The sequence below is a fragment of the Aspergillus flavus genome, chromosome 5 (assembly GCF_009017415.1).
Source record: "Aspergillus flavus chromosome 5, complete sequence".
Taxonomy (NCBI): domain Eukaryota; kingdom Fungi; phylum Ascomycota; class Eurotiomycetes; order Eurotiales; family Aspergillaceae; genus Aspergillus; species Aspergillus flavus.
This window is the reverse complement of record NC_092408.1, coordinates 1301180-1325002: the sequence shown is the minus strand read 5'-3', so window position 1 is coordinate 1325002 and position 23823 is coordinate 1301180. Positions and strand designations below refer to the sequence as shown.

Genomic DNA, 23823 nt, shown 5'->3' with positions numbered 1-23823 from the left:
TAACTGTGGCTCGTACCGTTCCATGTGAGAGGGTCTAAGCCGCGTACTCAACCACCCAACGCCGCCTCGATAAGATCTAGGGAAACAACTAATTTTCGGCTCGTTTTCTTTTCTGTTTGTCAAGACCCCAACGTGACTAACTAGTTCAATTTGTCTGTCATGACGGACAACTCCAACCTCTCAAGTTGATCACTCCTTTCACAACTTGACTCTCACATCAATTGCCACCTAATATAGCCTCTCTCTCCTTTTCGCTCCGTTAAAGGGGTCTCTCTATTATCGCCCCCCAATCATTCTCCACAGCTCAAATTTTAGCGCGTTCGGTTCTGGCTGATCATCAATCACCTTTCAACTCTAACCCGCCACTAGCCGGGTTTTGTTCCCTTTGCCTGAGGTATGCACACCCTAGGTTACACTACCTGGTACTTTTGTCCAGAGGAACCATTCACCCTTCTGCTCCCACCTTCGTTGTCAATATCCGATGGTTAATAGGAGCAAAGGCTTGTTTCGCGATAACACATTTACACCGCAAACGGACTCATAGCCATAGTGGCTTGATGGTCCAGACCCTGGCGGCTGGACACAATGGCTATGCCTGGCATGGGTAGCGATTTCCAGCTCTTCTCCCCCGCCCAGTCTTCGGACAGAAGAGAGTCGCAGACGGACTCCATGGCGTTCCCACAGTCATCCCCGGAGGATTCGGGTCAGGATTGGACACAATGGATGAGATGGGATGACCACTCCTTCCCAGAGACCACCAATGAAATTACCCAGTCGCCCTTCGATTTCCCATTCACCTCGCCCGGCACCTCTATCGGCAAGCAGAGCCTTGGTGCTGTTCAGAAGTCCGAGTTCTCCCCAGATATTTCACTCGATTGCGTGACGAATCTTTCGTTTGACTCCTTCCTAGGCCAGGATGGCGGTGGCGGGCTCCCCCCTCATCGAAGTTCAAATGCTGGCACAGATATGCAGTCTGCCCAGTCGACCACATCTGGATCGCCTATGTCTCTAGCAGGCGCTAAACGCAAGTCCGGTAGCGATGACGATGGATCAACTGTTAGCGGCTTAGCCCCACCCGGAAAGAAGATGCCTTCGAAGAAACGCGCCCACAATGTGATCGAAAAGCGATACCGAGCCAACCTGAATGAGAAAATCGCCGAGCTCAGAGATAGCGTCCCCAGTCTTCGGGCTTCGAGACATCTGGTCGATGAAGACGACGGGGAGGGTGTCACGCCAGCCAACAAGCTGAACAAGGCCTCTATCCTTTCCAAGGCAACTGAGTATATTCGACATCTGGAAATCCGTAATAAGCGACTGGAAGATGAAAACACTGCTCTTAAGAATAGACTACGGCAATTGGATAAGGCCGTCGATCAGAATGTAACATCTGCGGCCTCAGTTTCTTCACCGAGCAATTACACCGAGTCTGGAGCCAGCTCCTCACCTAGCGTCTTCTCAAACGCCGAGGATGTTCCCAGTGATCCCTCTCCGACCTCTCTTCACCCCCCAGAGGGTATGATCAAGGTGCCCGATGCCTTCAAGCGCATGCGGGCTGCGGCTCCGAGAGACGAGTCTTGGTCACAGTCTTACATCCAATACCCAAGCAGCGGTAATTCATCCCCTCAGCCGGGTAGCCGCAAACGCTCTCACTATCCTAATAAATACATGCTGGGCGCGCTTGCTGGTCTTATGGTTTTCGAGGGAATGAGTTCAGAAAAGAAGACTGAGTCGACAGCAAAAGGACTCTTGGCTATCCCAGTCAACTTTTTCAACAACCTGCAACTACCACCGGCCGGATATTGGGTTGCGTGGGCTCGGAGCTTCTGGTATTCATGGCACGCTCGCGCTATTTCCCACTTTCTCATCCTTGCCACTCTCGTCGTCGGCAGTGCGTTTATTGTTTTCGTGTACCTTTTCAACTCCGGCGGGCCTGGGCTTCAGTACTCCTCTTCCAAATCAGCTTCTGCCACGCTGTCGTCCAGCAACTTCCGACGTCAGGCTTGGCTGACTAGCATCCAGCGGGTTGGAGTACCCCGGCATACGTTTTTCCACGAGTGGTATGTTGTGACGTCGAGATGTTTTGAATACGTCTTGCGTTGTCTACTAGGATGGAAGCTCTACTCATGGGCCACAGGAATTACCGAAGAGGATGAAAAAGGTCGAGTGAAGACATGGGACATCGCGATCGATGCTCAACTAGCTGGAGGTGACGCAGAGGTTAGCAAAAGTCGTCTCGTTTTGACCATTTTCGCTGCTGGTACCCTTCCTCGAAGCCCAATGCGAATGATGCTTAAAGCTTTGCATGTTCGCATTTTGCTTTGGCGCGTGGGCGACCCAGGTTCTTGGACCTTTAACGTCTCCAACGACGTTGCGCGTAGCCTGGCCCGGTACCAGTGGGACCTTGCTCGGAAAATGAATTCGTCCCTGCCAGAGGACCACCCGGATGTCCTCCCAAGTCATCTGTCTGCCTTACTCGAGCTTGATAGTGAGGAGGTCATGATTGACAGTGTCATCCAGAGAGCCGCAAATCTCACCTGGAACCGTCCCACCCAAGAAGGGACGGATGGCGATGAGGCCTTACTTGACGTAGTGGAGGAGGATCCTGCCATTCAATCCTCGTTGGATGCGCTTGCTGCTTGGTGGTCTAGCCATCTGTTACAACGAGCCCTTCTGAGATACTTCGAGGCCAGTGCTGGCGGCCAAGACAGGAGGAAGAGCCGCGATGCTTTCAAATCCAAACTCAGAACAGCTCTCAATGTAGCGCCTCAGCCGTCGGCGGCGCATACGCGTGCTCTGGTTATGCAAGCTGTTTTCTTCGAACAAGATCGCGTTGCGAATATTAACATGGTTCTTGCAGCTCTGCCCAAGGACAAAGGAAACACCAAGAAAGCACAGGCTTCAAACTTCTTGGACTCTTCTCTCCCCGTATCTGTTCGTGATGAGATCAATATTGCCGTGCGCTGTGCAATGATTGCAGCCATCTTCACAGCACGGACCACCGGGGATACCTCTCTCCCGGCGTCCTTCACGATGCAGAAAGCCGTTTCCTGGTTTAACCAGCTACCTTTGGACCCCGTTGAGCTAACGCTCCTTGGATTCGCCGCTACCTATCATCTTCTGCACGTTCTGGCCTCAGATACCGACTACATGAATTCATCCGATTCCTCAGTTCCCTCTTCTCCTGTTTCTAGACATCGATCCTTGTCTGACAATGAGTCCGACAGACCAGCACCATCCCACAACCCGAAATGCTCGCCTCTGATCCCCAATCTAAGTCGTGTGGCTTCAGAGCTATCGTACTGGGCGAAGAACGCGTATAACCCGGCTTTCTATGGATTTACTTCTCATCTCGTCGGAGTTGTTGACGCAGAGTGTAAAACCCTGTGCCATAGCGCGGGGGTCGATTTGATCGACTATTCTCGTATCCAAGAGGAGCGCAGTAAGGCTATACGGAATAAGGACGAGAAGAAGAAGAAGAAGCCACGCAAGAAGTCAAATGAGGATTCGCGACAAACCAGGTGGGCGACCTCTAATAGCAAACCAGCCCGATGCCCCAGCCCGGAAAGTTCGCGTGAGGTTGAGGCTTGAAAATACGGGGTCTACCCTCGTCTGCATGCATTACGGTTGATGTCGCTGTCTAAGGGTTGGTTTATCTCATGACTTGTTACTTAAGGGACACTCGGTATTGCGCGATGCGCGGCTTCTGGTATTAGGGTGTATTTTGTGAGTGATGGAAAACAAATGTCGGGATATATACAACTATCGGTCCATGGCGTTTTTCGGTTGATCTCCGGCCTGTTTTATGTATCTTCCCTCCGGCGTCACAAAAAGCCGAATTAGACTAAAGCAGTCCCTCTCCTATTTGGTTGTTTGCCTGTGTATAATGCCTAATAACATGTACTGTGTGCAAGTCACCATTCGACTCTCTCGATTTATTCTTTTCGCTCGCGTCGACTCGGTCCCGTTCGTGGACGTTCTCATCAGGGAATTGGTGTATTTTTAACTTGGCTAGGGATCGACGATGTTCCCGGATCGAGTTTGAACTACGCCGCATGCGGCCTGTGTGGCTGAAAGTTTAAGCCACGCGGCGATCAGGGCAAGTTAAGCTTCTGTACCTGCCACCTTGTATAAGGCTGACGCAAGCTGCTCTGCAGTCTGTATCGATCATGTGGTTGTGATCCTGTTTGGGCTAAATGACATCTCAGTGACGTTCAAGTTTACCACGTAAACACAGCTTGGGCAACGTTTACCGGCATGTCGTCAGTGCAGCAACCGTGCCATATTATCTTCCAGGACAGGAACAAGGATATGAGCTGCACCGTGCTTGCTGTCTTGACTGACGGCGGGGCACATGGGACCTCGAACGCTTCTATCATGAAAGGACTCGTGACAGCCACTTCGTCATCTTGAAAGCCGAATAAAACCCGCGCCCCTTGGGAACTCCCATGGTTACCTCAGGGACTTGCGCAACAGACGAAAGTCTAAAAGTACAAAACATCATAACGTTACAATAATATATGGAGCCCTTTTGATTTCAAAGATACACATACTTGCCGTAACAATAGCCGCTTCTACCTTTACGCAATCTTCACCTGGTGTCCGGTTCATGACGTTGATCTCCCATTTGTAGGAAGGCTCTAGTCACATCATTCTGGCCGTGAGTCAATAGAAGCCTAAGGTTTTTCTGTGCCTACACTGCCTAGATAATACCAATTTCAGTTAACTGAACCTTGATCACCAGTTTAAATCTCATGGCAGGCACTGCCACGTGCCGGGAATGAAGGGGTGGTTTCCTCATGACAAATCCATGTCAGCAACTGTCCTACGTCATCGTCCTAGATCTCAGGCTCTACGAAATAAAAGCTTGCTTAGAAGATGTGTGGTAGCTCTTGCAGAATAGATCGCCGAAGCCTCGGGTGGTTGCGGATGGTGGGTTGAGATCCTCAGCTTTCTGTGTATCCGTTTGCGGCGCCGTGGTTTCATCCGCCCAGTTAACTGCAGACCCACCTCGTGCACCCGACCAACCGACAAGGTATTGACTATATTTGTTGAACTAATTTTCAAAGATTTAGTCTATGTCGTCAGTCTGTTGATTTGCTGAAGGTACAGGCGGGGAAGCAACAGCACCCCTCTCCGGTCCGGACCACTGGGCAAACTCTTCATTCCGGAACCCCGTTCCCCACATTCTTGGTTGTAATGACCTTCTCAGGAGCACTGTTCTCGATTTCTAGCCGACTTGCTAGAATGCGGGTGTCTAACCTGTCACGGTGCGGTCCATGGATGACTTAGGCTAACGGCAAGATGGATGACGGCATCGTTAAATATATGCCGTGCACAAGACCCGTGTGTTAGGGCAGCGCAAACCTATTGTTCTCGTGCCTGTGTATTTATCTTGCTGTAGACAGCCATAATAATCCTCTTGGTACATGTCCAGCTTGAAGGGAGGCGTCAACGCTGACTCGAGGTGGTTGTGCGGCTTAAGCAGTCCTCTTTGATTCCCATACTCAAGTTTCAACTTGAATCCAGCAATTCTAAGACATGGGAGTAGATCAGATAGGGCCGGGGAAGCAACACACCCGATCTGACCACCCTCCTATGAACCCTGCTCTGGCCACGCCTCTGTATGTCCTTGGAGGCTTTTTTGTTGTCTCATTCCTCAGCCGCTCTATCATAAGGCTACGACACCATCGACGTCTACGTGAGATCCTTCGAGAAGATAAACAGGAAGGGTTCGCTCGAAACGGTGCTCTTTCAGCGTTTTTCAACAAGCATGTCTTCTACGCACCGTTATGGTCGCTTCGACACAGTCGCGAGTTTCGCCTCCTGGGCCGGATCCATATGGGGATAATCCCACTACGGCTGGAGGCTGTTCTACTGCTTGCCTACTTCGTGCTGAACATCATCTTCTTCTTTGTGCTTGCCAACTGGTGGTCGGGTTATGAGGAGACCATGTACCAAATCAAATATGCCGCTGGCCATCTTTGTGTGATGAATCTGCCCGCCCTTGTTCTCACCGCTGCTCGTAACAACCCCCTTATCCCAATGCTAGGGTTGCAGTTTGACACATTCAACCTGATGCATCGATGGATTGGGCGTCTCATCATCGGCGAGGCCGTAGTTCATATGGCCTGTGTGGTAGCCAGTGAGGCCAAAGAAAGTGAGTAAACTCTGCCGTCTGGCTTGAGTTAATGAAGATGACTAACCGGTATGTAGTGAGCATGTCAAAGGTGACCCATCTTCTCTGGAACACACCCTTCTTCATAGAAGGATTTGTTGTAAGTCTCTGCCTGGAACTTAACTTGTCGCATATGATTTAACGGGTCGGGATAACGTTAGGCTCTGATTGCCTTCATGGTGATACTGTTTCAGTCCACATCCCCTATTAGACATGCCTTTTACGAGTTCTTCCTTCATCTGCATATTCTACTTGCCATAACATCATTTGTGGGACTCTGGTATCACCTTCGTGGATTGGCTCTTCAACGTGTTCTGCTGGTCACACTCATTCTTTGGGGTCTTGATGTAAGTCTTGACCACCTCCTTCCTCCACCTGCACCGCGATTCTACCCACTCTGTGTCTCCCTGTTCCTTGGTTTCCGTGGTAGTTTCAGGCTTAGTTGAAGTCCAGGCTAACATTCCTTGACAGAGAATTGGGCGCTTGGGGAGTATTATATGGCGCAATTTTGGGAAACAACGTACAATGGCTACTGTGGAGCTTCTTCCTGGCGATGTAGCTCGCGTTGATGTAGCCCTGGCGCGGTCATGGACATTCAAACCCGGGCAATACATGTATCTCTACATGCCGTCGCTTGGGCTTTGGACGTCGCATCCCTTCTCCGTGGCATGGACAGACGACCGAACAAATTTGACAGAAAAGCGCGGATCCAATGATTCACTCAGCATCTTGTTGGGAGGCCCGAAGCGTGAAGTCATGTCCTTCCTGATTAAGCGACGGGACGGATTTACGAATAAGCTTCTTGAGAAGGTTAACAAGTCGATGGAGGGAAGGTTCACCGCGTCCGCTCTAGTAGAAGGTCCTTTCGGTATGTAGCGGATACGCTATGATTAGTGGGCTATGCTGATTGTCTGTCTAGGCGGTCTCCATTCTCTATCCTCTTACGGGACAGTCCTTCTGATCGCAGGCGGTATTGGGGTTACGCATCCAATGTCTTACTTACATGAGATTATGAGTGGATTTTCGCAGAAGTCGACGGCTGTTCGGAAGGTCAGCCTGATCTGGGTTATCCGCAGTATCGGTGAGTATGCGCGGCACAGATCAAAGCAGCCTCCACTGACGTTCTTCTAGACCATCTGGAATGGATCCAGCCGTGGATGACATCTCTCTTAAACCATCCAGCGCTTCAAGTACCGAACGAACAAAAAAGCCATACCTACTTTCAGTTCCCAGAACTATCGCTCTCTATCCAAATATACTTAACGGTAAGTGAAAGCACAGACGAGTACTCACTCGACGAGAGCCCTTGGACCAATTCCGCGCCGCCAAGCGTGCCAATCAGTATGGTCTTTGGCAAGCCATCCTTCGACCAAATCCTAGAGAGCGAGAAGACACAACAAGTAGGAGCGATGGCAGTCAGCGTGTGCGGACCAGGCGGGATGGGCGATGACGTCCGCAAATGCGTTCGGGATAATCAGGGGACGCAAACTATAGATTTATACGAGGCGTCGTTTTGCTGGTAGATTTATATATTCCCTTTCTTTTGCTTTCTCACTTAGCTTATCATTATCTATACTACTGATATATCTTGGTCCTAGCTCTAGCTTAGGCTCTAGACTGAATAGAAATTGGCTGATACCCGCTGGTACCCGTGCACTGCATAGTTGGTGCTGACTTGGGCAATTTCAAAACCCCTTATTGAACTTCATAGGGCAATTACGCCCGTGTCCACCGTTGATCTGCAGGATGTTCAACTAATCAATCTGTGACAAGGCATCCAGTTTCCCCTCACAGCAAGTATCGCCCCATATGGGGAAAAGCAGCTCCCAGCAGCAGCGGTGACGGCAATACGACTCGGATTTCCGCAGGGTCGGCAATCGGTTTTTGACCGACGGCAATTGACACACCGGAAGTATAAGTATAGCAACAAGAGGAAAGAAAACGCGAATACACCCTCAATTGCTTTATTAAAAGAGAAACAACGAGATAAAATAAACACCACAAATCCCCAAACCCAAAAATCTCCTAAAAAAAATAATCCAAGAAAACCCCCCAAAATGCCCCCCCAATTCCGCATTCTCCACATCGGCGACAACATCAAATACAACCACGATGTCTACGCCCGCTTCAGCTCCGAATTCGAAATCATCCAGCCCAGCGCCGAAGAGCGTGAACGGGAAGAGTTCATGCGGGCCCTGAAAGAGCGTCGCTGGGGGGACTTCCATGCCATCTTCCGGCCCTTCTGGAACACGGGCGGCGAGATGGGGCGCTGGGATCGAGAGTTGATTCCGCTTTTGCCTAAGAGCGTGAAGATCATGGCGTCGGCGGGGGCCGGATATGATTGGGCGGATGTGGATGTGTTTGCTGAGCATGGTATGTCTTCTTTCGTTTATTACTTGGTCGGCTTTTTTACTTGCCTTTTCCGGGGATGGTTGTACCCCGGTTACGGCCGAGGAATGTACTGTACTGTACTCTGTATTGTGGGGTAAAAGGACGGTTAGTGTGGGGAAAACAGAAAGACAGACAGACAGACAGAAATGACAACTAGCTAATAATGAACAAAATTCACAGGAATAATCTACTGCAACGGCGCCGCCGCAAGTTCGGAATCCGTCGCCGACATGACCATCTTCCTAATCCTGTCCGTCTTCCGCAACCTGGCCTGGTCCCACCAAGCCGCCCACTCGGCCAATCCCCAAGCCTTCGCCGACGCCCACAAAAACTCGCCCCTCACGGCGCGCAACCCACGCAACCACGTCCTGGGCATCATCGGCCTAGGCCAAATCGGGTACATGATCGCCCAGAAGGCGCACGCCGCCTTCGGCATGAAGATCGCCTATCACGATCTCTTCCGGAAGAGTCCCGAGCAGGAGTCTCGGGTCGGCGCGACGTACTACAAGGATTTGGAATCGTTGCTGGCTGACGCGGACTGCGTGGTTGTAGCGACGCCGTTTGCTGGGAAGACGTTGCTGACGTTGGAGCGGTTTCGGCAGTTTAAGAAGGGGGCGCGGTTTATTAATATTGCGCGGGGGTCGTTGGTGGATGAGGAGGCGTTGGTGCAGGTGCTTGATGAGGGTCATTTGGCGGCTGCTGGGTTGGATGTTCATGCCAATGAGCCATATGTGCATCCGCGGTTGGTGAAGCATCCCAGGGTTATGGCGATGTCGCATAATGCGGGTGGTACTGTTGATACCCATATTGGGTTTGAGAGGTTGGCGATGGAGAATATTGAGGGCTTTTTGTTGAACGGGAAGGCTTTGACGCCGGTTAATGCCCATTTGTTGAAGAGTAAGAGTTCTTTGTAGGTTTTTATTTTTGGATACACCATTGTTTATGTGGGTTTTATATACAGTTCTGTTCTTAGCAAAATTGGATTGAAATGAATTGTGACCGTTTGTCTTGAAGGAGCACTAACAACAGCTAGGAATGGTATTGTAAACAGATCTCTAGGACTACGTCCCAAAGAGCTTGAGAATGCCCTGATGCGACTTTCTAACTAACCTTTCTACTGGTGTTTCCAGCAGATTGAGAATAGCTTGATCTCCGGTATTAATAGCATAAGTTAATAATGCCAGACTATACTTATGCGCTTGGTCAATTTCAGCGCCCCTCTTAAGGAGCATGTTGACAATGTCGACTCGATTATTAAAGACAGCATGGGCCAGTGGCGTCATACCATCCTGATCCTTTGTGTTAATGTTGGCGCCATTATCCACCAGTACTCTTGCAATATAGGCCCTATCACAAAACGTTGCACGGAACAATGGTGTGTAACCACACTCATCCTTTGCGTTGAGATCCGCACCCTTATCAATCAGTCTCTTTACCAAAGCCACTTCATCAGCACGGATAGCATAGAACAATGGTGTGTAACCATACTGGTCCTTCGTGTTAATATCAATGCCCTTCTCAATCAGTATGTTGGCAATAGACCAGTTAGAACCACGGGCAGCATGGATCAGTGGTGTGTCACCATGCCGGTCCTTTGCGTTCACATCGGCCCCCTTATCAATCAGCATCCAGACAATATCTTCATGCCCAGCATAGCTGCCGTGGACCAATGGTGCTTTCCCACTCGAACCAGCTGCCCTAGCACTAGCGCCTTTATCCAACAGCAGCTTGACTATAGCAGTATGCCCATTTTTTGATGCCAAGGCTAGGGGCGTATCTATCACCTTGTCATCAACCTCAGTAGTAGCACCTCGCTCAAGCAGAAGATTGACATAATTCTCAAGACCATTCTCAGCAGCCCACGATAGTGGCGTCTGGCCATTCGAAACCGCGTTCAAGGCTGCTCCAAGATTGCTCCGCGTAAGCAACAACCATAGATAAACGTCTACCCTTGGGCTACCCCAATCGATGCTCTGTGTCATCTTAGGATCAGGATAAATATGGGGCGGCGCAAGGTTATTGTATTCTTTGGAGCCTCTTGGGCTTTTGAAACGAGTAATGCGACCACTTTCAATACACATCCTTGTCATACGATATTGGTGTGTGTGATACCTTTTGAGATCAAGATGGCGAAAGTCATCACAATAAACTCTCTTGAATCGCTCCAACTTGAATGCCAAAGAGGTGTCACGCACAAAGACGGCGACCGACGTAGCCTCCCCACCCAATTTCTTGCACTGTAAAACAGCCAGCCCCAGTCCAACCTGCTCGAGGCCTATGAAGCAAAGATCGAGATGAATACCCCTGCCACTGATAATCAATGGGCTACTGAAAGTATCAAATGTCTCGCATGGGACAATATCATGGGAATCAAGAAAGGCAGCAGGAGACGGAGCAAGAAGTCCAGCGCGAGTATCAGACGATTTCCAAGCAAATAGACTATGGTCTTCTGAGATGCGTAGAATCTCTTCCTGGAGTCTAATAAAAGCCGCCTCTCTTTCCCCATAGATTAGCGGCATATTGACGCCAAAGAGCCCCATTAAGCAATACGCACGATCCTCAACTCTAGATGTCTGTCGTTCCGCCGCCCATGACATTTTCTGTGCAGTGCTAAACGTATCAATATCTTTCTCACCCCAGAGGATGCTGTCAGGTATGGGAGTACATTCAGATATTCGTCTTGCAAGGCTCCTCTTATCACCTAACCTCTTCCAGTTCCTGTCAAAGAATATCATGTACCGCGGAGCAATAAGCTCCTGGAGAGTCCATCCCCTGGTAAACCACCTACTTGTTTCGAATGGTATATGCGGTACGTCAGAGAGATATGCATAGCATACCTTGGCTTCTTGGTACCATGCGAACATGGAGTTAATTGCCTCCGATAGCTCTGCGCTGCTTGTTTTGTCGATGCAGCATGTGTCTATCCAAACGTATTCGTACCCCATCTTGCGGGCCACTGAACAGCATTGTTCGATCTTCTTATAGCCCATTGAGGAACTTACGCTGGGCTCATTAATATTCTGCAGAGTAGCCTCGTCTGGACCCCACGTATGGGAAAGGATTGCATATGGCAGACCTCGGAGTTGCTCGTCGGTGAATAGCTTAACCACGAAGTTGCCGGCTTTGGTCTTCCTAGTTTTGAGGAGACGCATGATTCAGGTTGATCCATAAGATACCTTCAATAATCGGAGAATAAAAGCCAGGTGGTGGAGTTGCGTTGTAGAACGATAGTGTCGAGTCTGTATCCCGGAGCACGTTTCCTCGTGTGCTCTCTGCACGGATTCTGACCAAGAGGTGCAGTTTAACTCCAAGAGTAGAGAGATCCGCAAGTCGATGGAAGAAGCGAAATGAAAGAGTTGAAAGACGATGTTGTGAGAGCGCAAAAGGAAAGCGAGTGCGGCTGTCGCTGTGTGTACACGTCAACTCCATAAATATTCTGGTCATTGGTTGGGCTGAAAGTTGCGTCTGACACGTCAACCCTCGAAGCCACAGCCGGCTGAATATATGTTCAACCACCCTGCTCGTCATTTGAAGAGCCGCCTTGTAGTTCCGTATAAACCGAGTCATATTTTACTCCGTCTAGGGCGGAAATTTGAAAGTGAAAAGCTTATGAGGTCGGTAATTCTACCTTGCCTAGTCTAGCACCTGCATTACTTGAAATACCGCAAGAAACATTGTTAACTTTACCCGAACTCAATTAATAGTAGTATGGAGAATAAGGGCTCTGGCCGCATTTATTTTGGAGACTCGTCCTTCTCTTAAGTCCACACCATGGCCTGTACATCACCTGTCTCAGGTCATGGCTCTCTACCTTTTGGCTTTCAACTTTTGTATAGCTATCAATCTCCGATTCTTCTAGATGATACTGCGCGTGCGCAATTTACAGGGCACCTACTTTCGATCTTTATCTCCCACCACCTCCTCTTTCCTTTTCAATTGTTAGTTTTACGTAGGGTTAGTGTTGCAGTAAATGAAATAATGCGCATTCTTCAACTATGTGAGATATTCCCAGTCCGTTCCGTCAAGTTCTACTCCTCTCAATTTGCGTGGAGAAGAAGGCAAGATACTAACAACCCCAGGTATCGAAACTAACTTGGACTTCACATCTTGGAGGTTTTTCATTGTCGTCGTCACAGCCTATTACAGAGATGGGAAAACTTATTAGAGTGTCATCACGTATGGTGGAGTTGTTTCATCCGTGCTCGTGTTACATAGTCTGCTTTTGTAAGACAATACGCTCCGATGCGTCAGCATCTTAAGTTGAATAGAATGTGGATCATTCCCAGAATAATCAAGAGCTGTAGCAAGCACTAAATGGTGAGCATAATTTAATATCCAACGTCTATCCAATATCCTATATCCAAGAATGTACCTAAACAACACCCCCCTCCTGCAACACCCACCGCACCAACTCCGCCAACCTCTCACTAACCGCCGACGACCTCGGAATATCATGTCCACCCCCATGATCAAAACACTGCCTCACACTCCCCTCACAAACCCCCGACAACTGCACGCCGGCCACAAACCTCGGATCCTTTCTCCCATAAACATGCACCGTCGGAACCCCAATCTTCACCTTCCCAATCCCACACCTCTCAATCTCCCCCCGAACACTCTCCTCATCCACCACTTCCCCAGCATCACCAGCCCCACCCCACCTCTCCGCCCCCTTCGCCAGAATCGCAGCCGAATCGGCCTGAATGGATAATTTCTTCCGTGACTCTGTATCCCGGGATCTCATTTCTGGGGTGATGGTATACCCCAGTTCTTCGAGGAGGGGGAGCGGTGCACCGCCGCAGATGAAAATGGCTGCTTTGAAAGGTGGAGGGGTGAGGGGTGATTCATGGGCGTGAAGGAGGAGGGTTAGGGCTGCTAGGGAGCAGCCTTGGGAGAAGCCGAGGACGGCGTCGTAGGGGCCGTTTTTGGCGATGTGGTTGAGGAGCCAGGTTCGGGCGTTTTGGAGGGAGGTCGGGGAGTCGTCGGGCCAGAAGGTGTAGTAGGGGGGTTCGTAGAAGAGGTCGATTCCTGAGGCGGGGGTGGTGGGGTAGGGGGCGTCGATGAAGTCGAAGGTTATGGGGAGGTTGTTGAGGCGGGAGCGGAAGGAGGCTGGTCTTCTCAGTTAGTTTTTCGTGTTATTCTTGGGAGGTTGTTTTGGGGGGTTGGACTACAGACTGGTTTGAGATTTGAAGATTTGGGCGCTGGTGCCCCGGCCGTGGAGGCAGAGGATGCGCATTTTGGGTGGATTGGTGGTGTTTGATGGGTTGAGAGGAATTGAGAAGAGGGAAACACAAGAACGGTGAGGGGTGAGATTGGGTCTGTTTCTCGTGTCAGCCCTCATGCAGGATTGACCCCACTAGAGCTGCAGGAGACCGTGAGCTGAGGTCGTATACGTAACGTATACCCTGAACATGCTCAGACTGATGAGATAGTTTTAGCAAATGGGAGGAAACTCCGATCGCTGTCATACGTTGTTCCATGGTCTCTTGAGATCAATCTACATTATTTGTCTAGGACTTCTGTTATGCTTTGTACCTATAAAGCTTTCTCGTATGATCGTCGTGATCGGTGGCCTAAGGTTCTGGGCCCCATTAGCGCCCGATTTGCACGCGGTAATCGGACGCCGAGGCAATTAAGTTATGGCAGGACAGCAAGTTTTCCATTCTGATCGCACAAACAGCAACGTGCGGATAGCAATGAGCGACTGTACTAGGGTCGGGCATAATTCAAACGACACGACGAAAGCGAGGAAACCAAAAGGATAGAACGTTTGAAAGAAAATATAGGCGTGTTGAACACCTAAAGAGACCAAAGATATGGAAACAAATGATCTGCAGATTGCCTATGGTTGAACATAAGGCAGCCTGCACCTAAACTCTCGTCCCCTGTAGGAGATTCTTCCACATTACTTCATTTCCACACTGGCATCCACACTAGCGTTGGCACTCAGAGTCAGGACCGGTGACACAAGACCGGCCCTTGTCTCGGCATCTTCCAGAGTCAAAGTGGCATTCTTCCCACTGCCGATACCGAAGGCTCGCTTCGTTGCCTTCCAGATCTCCACCATCGTGAGGTAGACCACGACACACCCGAATACAACGCCCCATTCCCAGTCGATTGCCTGGTGCTTGAAAACAATCCGGTTTACTGCTGGCAAGTAGATCACTGGAAAAGCGATCACGAACCCAGCGACCACTGCCCAGAATAAAAACCGGTTGCGCCAGATGGAATGGAAAACAGACAGCTTGCCGGGATATCGGCCGGGATCTAGGTTGAATAATGATCGCGAAAAGTGCTTCACCTCCCAGGCCGTGACCAGAAGTAAAAAGGTCAAAGTTGCATATGTTGTCGCTCGCGCCCGGAAGACAATTCTACAACTTTCATTCCATGCTTCGTTACAATCGTGCCCCATCGAAGAGGTGCCATTACCTTTTCCATAAATAACACACACAAAGGCCACAAGACACAACGAGCCCATGCACGTTCCGTAGATCATTTTGTCAGTGATAAGTTCCCAGGTGAACACCCCCACCTTCAGATCATGCGGGGGGCGATACATTATATCGGGCTGAGCCTCTTCAAGCCCGAGTCCTATCGCGAGAAACGACGAGGTGACTAGGTTGGCCCACAGGATCTCAAGGGGAGAGAGAGGGAATATCGAGTTTCCCTCTGCATCTTTGAATGCCAGAGCGATGAGTAGTAGAACGACCTGCGCGATATTTGAGATAAGTAGGTGCATCAGGAACTGTGACAGCGGTTAGAGAAGTCATAGAAGCTGATCGAGAACAGTATCGTGTACCTTTTGGATATTATCAAAAAGCCTTCTTCCCTCTTCCACTGCTTTTACAATGGATGAGAAGTTGTCATCGGTCAAAACCATGTCGGCAGCTTCCTTAGCCACGTCGCTGCCGTTTTTACCCATTGCTATCCCCACGTCGGCACGCTTTAAAGCAGGAGAATCATTGACTCCATCACCGGTCATGACGCAGAACGCATTGCGCCGATGCATTGCCTCCACCATTCGGACCTTTGTAGTTGGACTGCATCGCGCGATGACGAGCGGTAACTGCTCGATAGCATCTATGTCAATGTCGGAAAGTCGGTCGAAATCCTCCGCTGCCATCACCAACCTGCTGGATTTAGCACCCATAACGGGGTCCAATATACCAACTTCCGATGCAATAGCTGTCGCTGTCCGTATATGGTCACCGGTCAACATGTGTACAGCGATGCCTGCCATTTGGCATCTCCGCACCGCTGCTGCAGTCTCAACCCGAGGAGGATCATATAGTCCCACGAGCCCACCAAAACTTAAATTTGATTCAGCTGTGGTACGCGAGGATACCTCAGACTCATTATTAATAGGGACCTTTTTGTAAGCAACACAAAGAACGCGAAGCCCCTCCCCAGCCATTCTGTCTGCAGTGTCTTGGATCGAAGACTTCTCTATCTCGCTGCTATTCAATCTAGGGATAACTGCCTCGGGAGCCCCTTTCGTATATACCTCGTTCATGCTCGTTTCAAGTCTACGGTAAATTACCGTCATCCGCTTGATTGAAGAGTCAAATGGGTACTCGGTGTGAAGTTGTAAATTACTGTCTTGCAGTATATTTGGTTTGCCGAGGCCAAATCGCATTGCGAGGACGTGAAGGGCAATTTCAGTAGGCTCCCCGACTGCGGTCCACCTGACTTGCGCGCCATGTTCAGGATCCTTTTCCGATGGCATTGACTGTTGTTCCTTTTGTACAGTCGAAAGGTTACAGAGTGAAATGGCATTCAAAAAGGTAGTTAGTGCTATGTTACCCTGCACTGCGTCCGGCTTCCAGTCAACTTCGTCAATCTGAACGGACCCGCTCGTCGGGTCAATCGGGTCGGTTGTTTGGCTGACTGTGAGCGTCCCAGCGAGAGGGATCCAAGCAGTTCTTGCAATCATTTTGCCTTGTGTGAGGGTGCCAGTTTTGTCGGAGCATATATTAGTGACCCCACCAACAGCCTCAAGGCATTGTAGCTTGCGCACAATAACATTTCCCTTAGCCATTGCCTTTGTACCCACTGCGACGGTTATGGTAAGCACTGCAATCAAGGACTCAGGTACGACCGCCACTGCGACACAAATCCCGTAGATTAACACTTCCCCTTGAACATCGAACTTATTAACGGCGAAGACAATGAGAGCCAGAAGAACCGCAAGGCCAAAAAGGAGAAGGGCAAATTTGCTCAGTTTCACCTGTAATGGCGTCCCGACGAGCCCTAGAATGTTTTTGGTCGTAGACTTTACATTCTGGAACGCCCGAACGAACGGGTTAGCACTGCCTTGATCTCTTTTGTCTTGAAGTAGCTGAGCTATTTTTCCGACTTCTGTCATCATCCCCGTAGCAGTAACGACACCTGTAGCTCGACCCTGCGTGGTGCTGCAGCCGGAATATGCCATGTTTGTTCTGTCACCAAGCGGTACATCACGCGAGGTCAACGTGATATGTGGCGTTTTGGTCACGGGCAAGGATTCCCCAGTCAGCAATGCCTCGTCCACTGAGATATTCATACCATCAAGTAGTCTCATATCTGCAGGAACGATATCACCCACCGCTAGTTGCACGATATCGCCAACTACCAGTGACTCGGCTTTTGCAGAGGAAACCCTGCCATCGCGCAGAACCTTGCAGACTGGTGCAGATAGCCTTTGCAGAGACATGATTGTCTTTTCTGCGCGGTAGTCTTGTACGAATCTAGATAAGGAAATATTAGCTTGAGCAATCCGCGACTTGCAATTTGCAATATCAAAAGTAATATCTACAAGAGCGTAGAAAAGAGAGAAGCATACCCGACAACAATATTAAGGAGGATGACTGCGGTTATTACTCCTCCTTCAATGTAGTCATCGATACCAAAGGATATTGCCATGGTGATCAAAAGCACCTATACTACGTGGTTAGACGAACGGATAATGTGCATCCTACATTGCACACGCAGAAGATAATAGGTATGTGGGCGGGCATCATACTAATGTCAAACTGTTGGAAACTTGCCTCAGCAATATTTTCCATACGGATAAACCCTCCATTTCTCGGACCCTGTTAGGTCCATCTCGCTGTAGGCGAGTTGCCGAGTCGGCACTGGAAAGGCCATGGCTTGTGCCTTGTCAATATGTTGCTTGACATTCCTTGTAGCCCTATAGAAAGCTTACCGAACATCAACATCAAGAATGACAGCCAAGTGCTCTGGGTCGATAGTGTGAGCATATTGTAACGAACTACGAAAATCCTGTTGGCGAGTGGAGGTGTTGGACGCGGATTCGAATGAAGTCGGACTGTGCTCCGGTGTCCCGTGTTCAGTCTCGAGATCCGATTTTACATCGCTGGGATGATTATTTAGGTGCGACTTAGATTCCTTCGGATAAGGACATATAGGAGGCTCCGTCGATTCTTCGACATCGGGTGGAGACGTTTCAATGCCCATTCAAAAGAGTAGATGAAAAGAATGGAGAGTGTATGTCCTAGATCTCACTGGAAATGCCAGACTAGGATGGGATGAATAGGAGCGGAAGTGGCTGAAGAGGGAAGAGGAACGATCAAAGTGAATAACGATCCAATCCAGACAGATTCCGGGGATATCGAGAGAGCCACTTATACTCCAGCTCTAGCCGCGGGAGAGGCAAGGTACGAGGCGAAGGGCAGTGAGGGGTTGCCATTGCGCTCCTGACATATTATTGGGAACCAGACGTTAGTATCTTGGCCGACTTCATTGATCGTTGCGAATCGCCGACGCAGCTCGACAATGGAGCCTTGGGATCGGAAGCGCTAAGGGCTTGGAGGGTGGTCTGGGCATGATGAGATTGGAGGACAACTCATCCGGGGAATCTTGGGACGGATGGGATCGTGCGTGATGATTCGTCGCGGGTGTTGAGAACGAATCCCAGACTGAGTGGTGACGCGAGCAAAGGTCCCTTGGCCACGTGAGCGGGTGTCACTTGCGAGGGTCTGGAATTATTATACCTTTGCCTTTTATAGCAAAAATAAGTAAATGTGGCTTCCTCGCTCCATCATCACTGCTCGGCAACGTGGCTGAGCTGTCGATCTTTCCTGAGATTCCACTGCCAATCTCCGACGGGTTGAATCGCGTCTTTGTTTCTGTTTCTCGGTCGGATGTGTCTAAATTTCCTTGATAGAACTACAGCCACTTGGATACAGGCTATAATATTCCCTGGTCAGGAATTATCTTTTGCTTCATGATTAGAGTTGCATTCGGGTGGGTTTTTGATAAGCTAACCCGGACCCGACCCAAAATCCGCTGGATTTAGGTCTCTCTGACCTGCGGTCCACTGTGCCTAGATTTTAGCCTTTAGGGGTTGTAGTGCCTAGATTTAGGGGCCACTATTTCTAAAATTAATTATAGATTTATATCTCCAGGCTAGCGACACAATGTACTATGTATGTGATACAGAGCCAGTTCACAGTAACCTTTGTTATTTTTAAAATGCAGACTTTATAGATAAATATATAAACTACACAAATTCCCTAATATTCATACTGATTTCCTATGTACAAATACAGAAATATTAGATACTCAGGATTGTAACAGGAATTCTGAACCCGTTGTTGCGTAGTGGCCGCGATGAGCCTCTGTGAATGTATTCGAGTATTGTAGTGAAATTAAATTAAACATGGAGTACTGCACGTACACGAATAGTACGGAAATCAACAAAGAACAATTAAAAGACGAGAGAAAACGACAAAGGTCAAGTATACACTAACAATGAGACAAGCAGCACAGCAACTGAAAACCAGCAACAGAATACACGAACAAAACAAAGGTCGCCAAGGCCCGATATTCCACAATGCTAAAAGGTTATATAATTCTAAATTGACGACTCAGAATGCCTCGGAATCACCTATATATATAGCTTACCACCGTTACAAAATCGAAGACCAAGGAGGGACCAGCCCTTTTGGTACAGGATCGCACCAAAGCCAATCTTATCGCTTTGACGGCTTTGTAGGACCAGCATTACCGATGCCCAGTTGGGGTACCCGGACGCGATCTGACCTGTAACGGCACAGTATTAGTTTTACTAATGACACCTACCTCCATGGTATAATTGGTTTCAGCCGATAATAACATACCTTTTCAACGAAAGGACTTGGCTTCTTGTTCTTCGCCCGCTTTTTCTCGTCTATTCTAGCCAGTTCCTGACGAGTAAAGACCTTTGGTGGGCTGTTGTCGGCTACGATTGGACCGAGAAAAGAATCGCCTGGTCGGCACATGAACAGAGGAGGGGTGAGGATAAAAAGACAGATGTTTGAATGGCGGGGAGGGAGAATGAGATAGGTATATCGGAGGTTGTACTTTTCAGGTTTTACAAGGTTCCCAAGGCTTTTATTGTGTGAACACTCTAATGTAAATTTCCTACCTGGTAGTGAATCAATCAATACAGGCGGGATTCTTGAACTTCTGCTAGCCGTATACTTTATTGCTTCACCAGGGGTTTCTGTAAACTACCTCGAGTTGCTCATGTGGAAGCTGGAAGTCCTCGCTTCTAAACGCGCTATCCCACGCCTCAACATCGGCAGGCTCATGCTCAAGATCATTATTCCTATGAAAAAACTGCACAATGACACTAGTCTCTTCTAGCAGCTGCCTGCATGCATGTTCCATCGCATCCCGAAGTAGGGGTGCATATCTCCGTCCCCAGACGAGACGAAAGTAAAGCGACGGATACTGATGATGACCAGCATGGTATTGAAGTAGGTCATATAGCAAACCAAATCGAAGACCTGTCTGTGATATCGGCAATGGCTGCGGCGAAACTGGCTCGCCGGGGAATACAGGGTCCAGTGATAACGCTGCTGGCTGAGGGTTTTCAGTAATGAGTGCCTTGTATATAGTTGTCCAGTCTCCGTATTCTTGCCATCCGTATCCCAGTGCTGGCGGCGCTGGTTGCGAAACTAACATTCGTCGCCAACTCGCACCAGACCGAGTAAACGCTCTATGCCGGCGGGCAAGCTCAGCTTTCATATGGTCGTTATCCCGTCCGTTAACCCACCAGTGAAGATTCGTGTAGAAGTAATTTGCGCGATGGTAGTTGCCGACCCCATTGAGATTGAAAAATACAGAACCAAAGTGCTTTTCAAGCAAAGGATTGAAGGAGTTCACAATTTCTAATGAGTAGGGGTTCGGGTAGGAGTCCATCTCCGTATTAGGCGGAGTTGAATAAGCTAGTGACGGTTTGACAGGTGGTGCTATTGGTTTGAAAAATAAGGCCTGTTGGAGCTTAGTAGAGCCAGCTATAACGCATAGCCAGTGTCTACTAACGCGCTGAGCCGATACCAGAAGAGTGGTCATATCGAGATGTAGGAGAATAATCTCTAATAGTTCTGGTGTGAGCAACACTGCCTCAATCGCTTTACTTGACATATCTGTTTCCAGCTCTCTGTCCAGATATTGAAGGTTGAAGATGGTGAAGTAGAACAAGGCCGCACAAATTGACTGCTGGTCTTGTGAAGTCGTGATCATGCGCTTGTCTACAGTTGGCAGTAGTAACTACAGGTGGTCAGCTGACCTGCGTGGCTTGGCAATATCGGTCGCACCATCTCCTTTTCCGCATGTCATCCGCTATACATTCAAAATCATGAAGCTAAAGATATTTCCTAATCAGGGGAACATCATGGCCTGTATTCAAGTGGCTGTAGATCTAACAAGGACATTTAGGCAAATTCGGTCAATACAAGCTAGAACAGGAATTACAAACACAAGCGGCCTAAAACACCTTTTATGTTCTAGGGCCAGAAGTTTGGAGATTGGATTATTATCGTGATCACAAGAGCCAAAAAGCCATTCATCGGAGAATTGATTGACCTGGATATGTGGATAAGCCACAGTACCAAGTAGGACCATGAGGCCGGAGATACCACGATTAATGGCGACGTTTTTCCTAGGTACATATAGAAATGTGCTAGTGACATTCACCATTCCCCGACACATTTACTTCCTCGGCCCTTTGCGCCTCTGCATATGCTCGTAAGCATCAGCCCACGTGGATATCATGAGCTATTCTACACATTCCAATATACAAGAATCCAGAGCCATTGTCATTGCCCGATAGTTGTGTGCTGGGCCTACGAGCCCTCTTCCTCCCGCAAGCATACCTCAAGAAGGCACTTCTCGCATGTCAGAAATTGCCTCTTCATTCGATGTGCCATACGTATCCGCATATCGCCCAGCCATCCACTGACCCACAGTTATGGGAGGGTACTTAGGCCCGGCCCCGATGCAGGTCGGGAGACACTCGACTATGTAGTCAGGGTTACCAGACAAGAAGAATGGAACGCTAAAGCGCTCCTTGCCGCTCTTGTTGATAACCCGATGGAGGTTAGATAGATAGCGATCATTTGTCCATCGCATCATCATATTGCCTAGGTTCACGACATAGGCACCCGGTACAGGTGTCACATCTACCCATTCCGACGAGACATTGTTCCAAACCTGCAAGCCACCGGTCGTGTCTTGAAGAAGAATAGTGATACCACCGAAATCGGTATGAGCGCCAATGCCTTTGCCGACTAAAGTAAGCACTGATCATGAAAAACATGAAGTAGGCCTCACCTCTCTCGATATCCGAACTGTCAGGATCTTGGGGGGGATAGTGCAGCAGCCGAAGAATAGCGATCGGATGTTCGCAAAACGCGTCGAAAGCACTTTCCTCTAGCTCCAGAGTAAGTGCTAACATTCTCAGAATCCCCATCGCAAGCGATGTCATTGCCTCATGATACTCGTCCATAACAGCTCGGAATTTAGCTGGCTCGCTAACTTCCAAAGGGTACTTGTTGGGCCCCTTATCAAACTTCCTCGTAACAACCTGTGGATCGTCAAGTGCAAGGTCTTTGCCTAAGTAGAAACCTTCCTTCAGGTCACCTTTGCCTCGCTTCTCGAAGTTTTGCGCCCTAAAGCCCTCGTAACCGCGATTGTCGCCATTAAGACCTACGTGATTTTATGTAGGATTCAGTATATCATTCGCGGATGACTCCAAGGATGACTTCTTATGTTCATGTGGAGTACTGACCTTTTTTATATTTTTCTTTTGTTGATATTGGAAGCTCAAAGAATTCTTTGCTCTGCTGAAGGACAGATTCTTGTAGACTCGCTGGAATAGTATGATTGATGAGTTGGAAGAAGCCAAACTGCTTGCAGGCTTGGCGCAACTCATTTATTAATCGTTCCTTTGCGGCACCTTCTGGGCCATAAAATGCTGTGATCCTGGTGAGTTCATAACTACTAGAACTAGCTGGGAAACTAACGTGCGAAGTCGATGACTGGTGGTTCTCTGATATCCATTCCTGTTATGTCCTTGATGCAATAAAAGCCACTGGATTGGAACAGGTACAGAAAATACCTCGGAGGCTTGTGGCAGTTATTTGTGTTCTTTTTGTGGTATACACCGAAGCAGCTGGGGATAGCTCGTGAATATATGTCTGTCGGTACTGGTAGTATCTCCGAGTCCGGTATCTCTCGTGAAAACTAATGGTCAATGCTGATCGGCAGTCCCTTATCGCGAACGTGCATGATCTCCTCTTAGAGTCTCGGATGCGGGGTACGTGGGCCAGGAAAGGTTCCATCAGATAAGCTTGATAACGCCAGCAATTCCAATCTGACACAAAATTCAATCCAAGACGGTATCAAGTCTTCTTACGTCAGTCAAGACTTGGGGCTGACTGGTTTAATGGTGGCTAGGCAGCAGCTGGAGAAGCTTATTTGCCGTAGCGAACAACGCATACATGAAACCTGTACAATATATTTGCAATGGGTTAGTCCATTATTTTGCCTAATTGCGCCACTCTGAAACCAGGTAGTGATTTACAGGTCCAAGACTCAAAATATCTATCGGCTGCCATATTACAACAAAGCTCCACTCATTCCTCTATATGCACCCGTGTGACCGTCACGGACATCGGCCGCAGCCCTTCAAGGCGTGCAAGCCATACCATACCAGTGAACCTGCAGAAGGTGCGTATTCATGTTATCAGAAAGGCCATACACCACGAACTATAACCTAACCAGGCTATCCAGTGCGACCTGAAGCACTGACTATGCTCCCAATCTCAGAGAGCGAGCGTATAGTGCTCAGGGTATCGAGACGTGTTCTCATTGTACCTGCGTGATAACACATAAGCGACGGCCCGCAGTTGCTGAAAGACGCTGGTGGCTCAGTTCTGTATCAGTATGACTCGATTGACTCCTTTGTGTTCATTAAATCCCAATACTAA

General features: G+C 48.9%; 8 protein-coding genes across 8 annotated transcripts; 3 read left to right on the top strand and 5 right to left on the bottom strand.

Annotated features, from left to right (window-relative positions):
• Positions 1-585: 585 nt before the first annotated feature.
• On the top strand, positions 586-3588 carry F9C07_6470 (putative HLH transcription factor; the record flags this gene model as incomplete). Its single annotated transcript, XM_041286309.1, has 1 exon — positions 586-3588. One exon carries the CDS (start codon positions 586-588, stop codon positions 3586-3588), a length of 3003 nt encoding a protein of 1000 aa, XP_041147448.1.
• A 1950-nt stretch (positions 3589-5538) lies between these two features.
• Positions 5539-7698, top strand: F9C07_6471 (ferric-chelate reductase; the record flags this gene model as incomplete). Its single annotated transcript, XM_071511472.1, has 6 exons — positions 5539-6161; positions 6218-6275; positions 6337-6522; positions 6647-7043; positions 7095-7256; positions 7307-7698. 6 exons carry the CDS (start codon positions 5539-5541, stop codon positions 7696-7698), a joined length of 1818 nt encoding a protein of 605 aa, XP_071364345.1.
• Positions 7699-7965: 267 nt separating this feature from the next.
• F9C07_1638728 (glyoxylate/hydroxypyruvate reductase) lies at positions 7966-9554 on the top strand. The gene is made up of 2 exons (XM_041292759.2): positions 7966-8548; positions 8747-9554. The coding sequence occupies exons 1-2, from the start codon at positions 8233-8235 to the stop codon at positions 9478-9480; spliced, it is 1050 nt and encodes a 349-aa protein (XP_041147446.1). The 5' UTR covers positions 7966-8232; the 3' UTR covers positions 9481-9554.
• Positions 9555-9627: 73 nt separating this feature from the next.
• F9C07_6473 (HET and ankyrin domain protein) lies at positions 9628-11718 on the bottom strand (the record flags this gene model as incomplete). Its single annotated transcript, XM_041286302.1, has 1 exon — positions 9628-11718. The coding sequence occupies one exon, from the start codon at positions 11716-11718 to the stop codon at positions 9628-9630; it is 2091 nt and encodes a 696-aa protein (XP_041147445.1).
• A 1096-nt stretch (positions 11719-12814) lies between these two features.
• F9C07_2284655 (putative EF-hand calcium-binding domain protein) lies at positions 12815-13865 on the bottom strand. The gene is made up of 2 exons (XM_041286301.2): positions 13742-13865; positions 12815-13675 (listed from the first exon to the last, which is right to left on the bottom strand). The coding sequence occupies exons 1-2, from the start codon at positions 13800-13802 to the stop codon at positions 12939-12941; spliced, it is 798 nt and encodes a 265-aa protein (XP_041147444.1). The 5' UTR covers positions 13803-13865; the 3' UTR covers positions 12815-12938.
• A 606-nt stretch (positions 13866-14471) lies between these two features.
• F9C07_6475 (putative P-type ATPase) lies at positions 14472-18022 on the bottom strand (the record flags this gene model as incomplete). Its single annotated transcript, XM_071511473.1, has 5 exons — positions 14472-15311; positions 15366-17292; positions 17388-17482; positions 17568-17694; positions 17751-18022. 5 exons carry the CDS (start codon positions 18020-18022, stop codon positions 14472-14474), a joined length of 3261 nt encoding a protein of 1086 aa, XP_071364344.1.
• A 2016-nt stretch (positions 18023-20038) lies between these two features.
• Positions 20039-21167, bottom strand: F9C07_2203831 (uncharacterized protein; the record flags this gene model as incomplete). The annotated part of the gene is given in 3 exon segments (XM_071509571.1): positions 20039-20824; positions 20876-21103; positions 21123-21167. 3 exon segments carry the CDS (start codon positions 21165-21167, stop codon positions 20039-20041), a joined length of 1059 nt encoding a protein of 352 aa, XP_071364343.1.
• A 459-nt stretch (positions 21168-21626) lies between these two features.
• On the bottom strand, positions 21627-23181 carry F9C07_1638577 (uncharacterized protein). The gene is made up of 4 exons (XM_041292751.2): positions 22858-23181; positions 22623-22808; positions 22166-22540; positions 21627-22113 (listed from the first exon to the last, which is right to left on the bottom strand). Exons 1-4 carry the CDS (start codon positions 22892-22894, stop codon positions 21710-21712), a joined length of 1002 nt encoding a protein of 333 aa, XP_041147442.2. The 5' UTR covers positions 22895-23181; the 3' UTR covers positions 21627-21709.
• Between the last annotated feature and the right edge of the window lie 642 nt (positions 23182-23823).

What these genes read in the sequence shown, in the direction of transcription:
- F9C07_1638577 (XM_041292751.2), bottom strand. Translation starts at nt 22,894, where the DNA reads ATGGATATCAGAGAACCACCAGTCATCGACTTCGCAC. An exon ending in AAAAGAAAAATATAAAAAAG is followed by an intron (nt 22,541 to 22,622) that starts GTCAGTACTCCA and finishes AAAATCACGTAG; the next exon opens with GTCTTAATGGCGACAATCGC. An exon ending in CAGTTCGGATATCGAGAGAG is followed by an intron (nt 22,114 to 22,165) that starts GTGAGGCCTACT and finishes TAGTCGGCAAAG; the next exon opens with GCATTGGCGCTCATACCGAT.
- F9C07_2284655 (XM_041286301.2), bottom strand. Translation starts at nt 13,802, where the DNA reads ATGCGCATCCTCTGCCTCCACGGCCGGGGCACCAGCGCCCAAATCTTC. An exon ending in AATCTTCAAATCTCAAACCA is followed by an intron (nt 13,676 to 13,741) that starts GTCTGTAGTCCA and finishes TGAGAAGACCAG; the next exon opens with CCTCCTTCCGCTCCCGCCTC.
- F9C07_1638728 (XM_041292759.2), top strand. Translation starts at nt 8,233, where the DNA reads ATGCCCCCCCAATTCCGCATTCTCCACATCGGCGACAACATCAAATAC. An exon ending in GGATGTGTTTGCTGAGCATG is followed by an intron (nt 8,549 to 8,746) that starts GTATGTCTTCTT and finishes CAAAATTCACAG; the next exon opens with GAATAATCTACTGCAACGGC.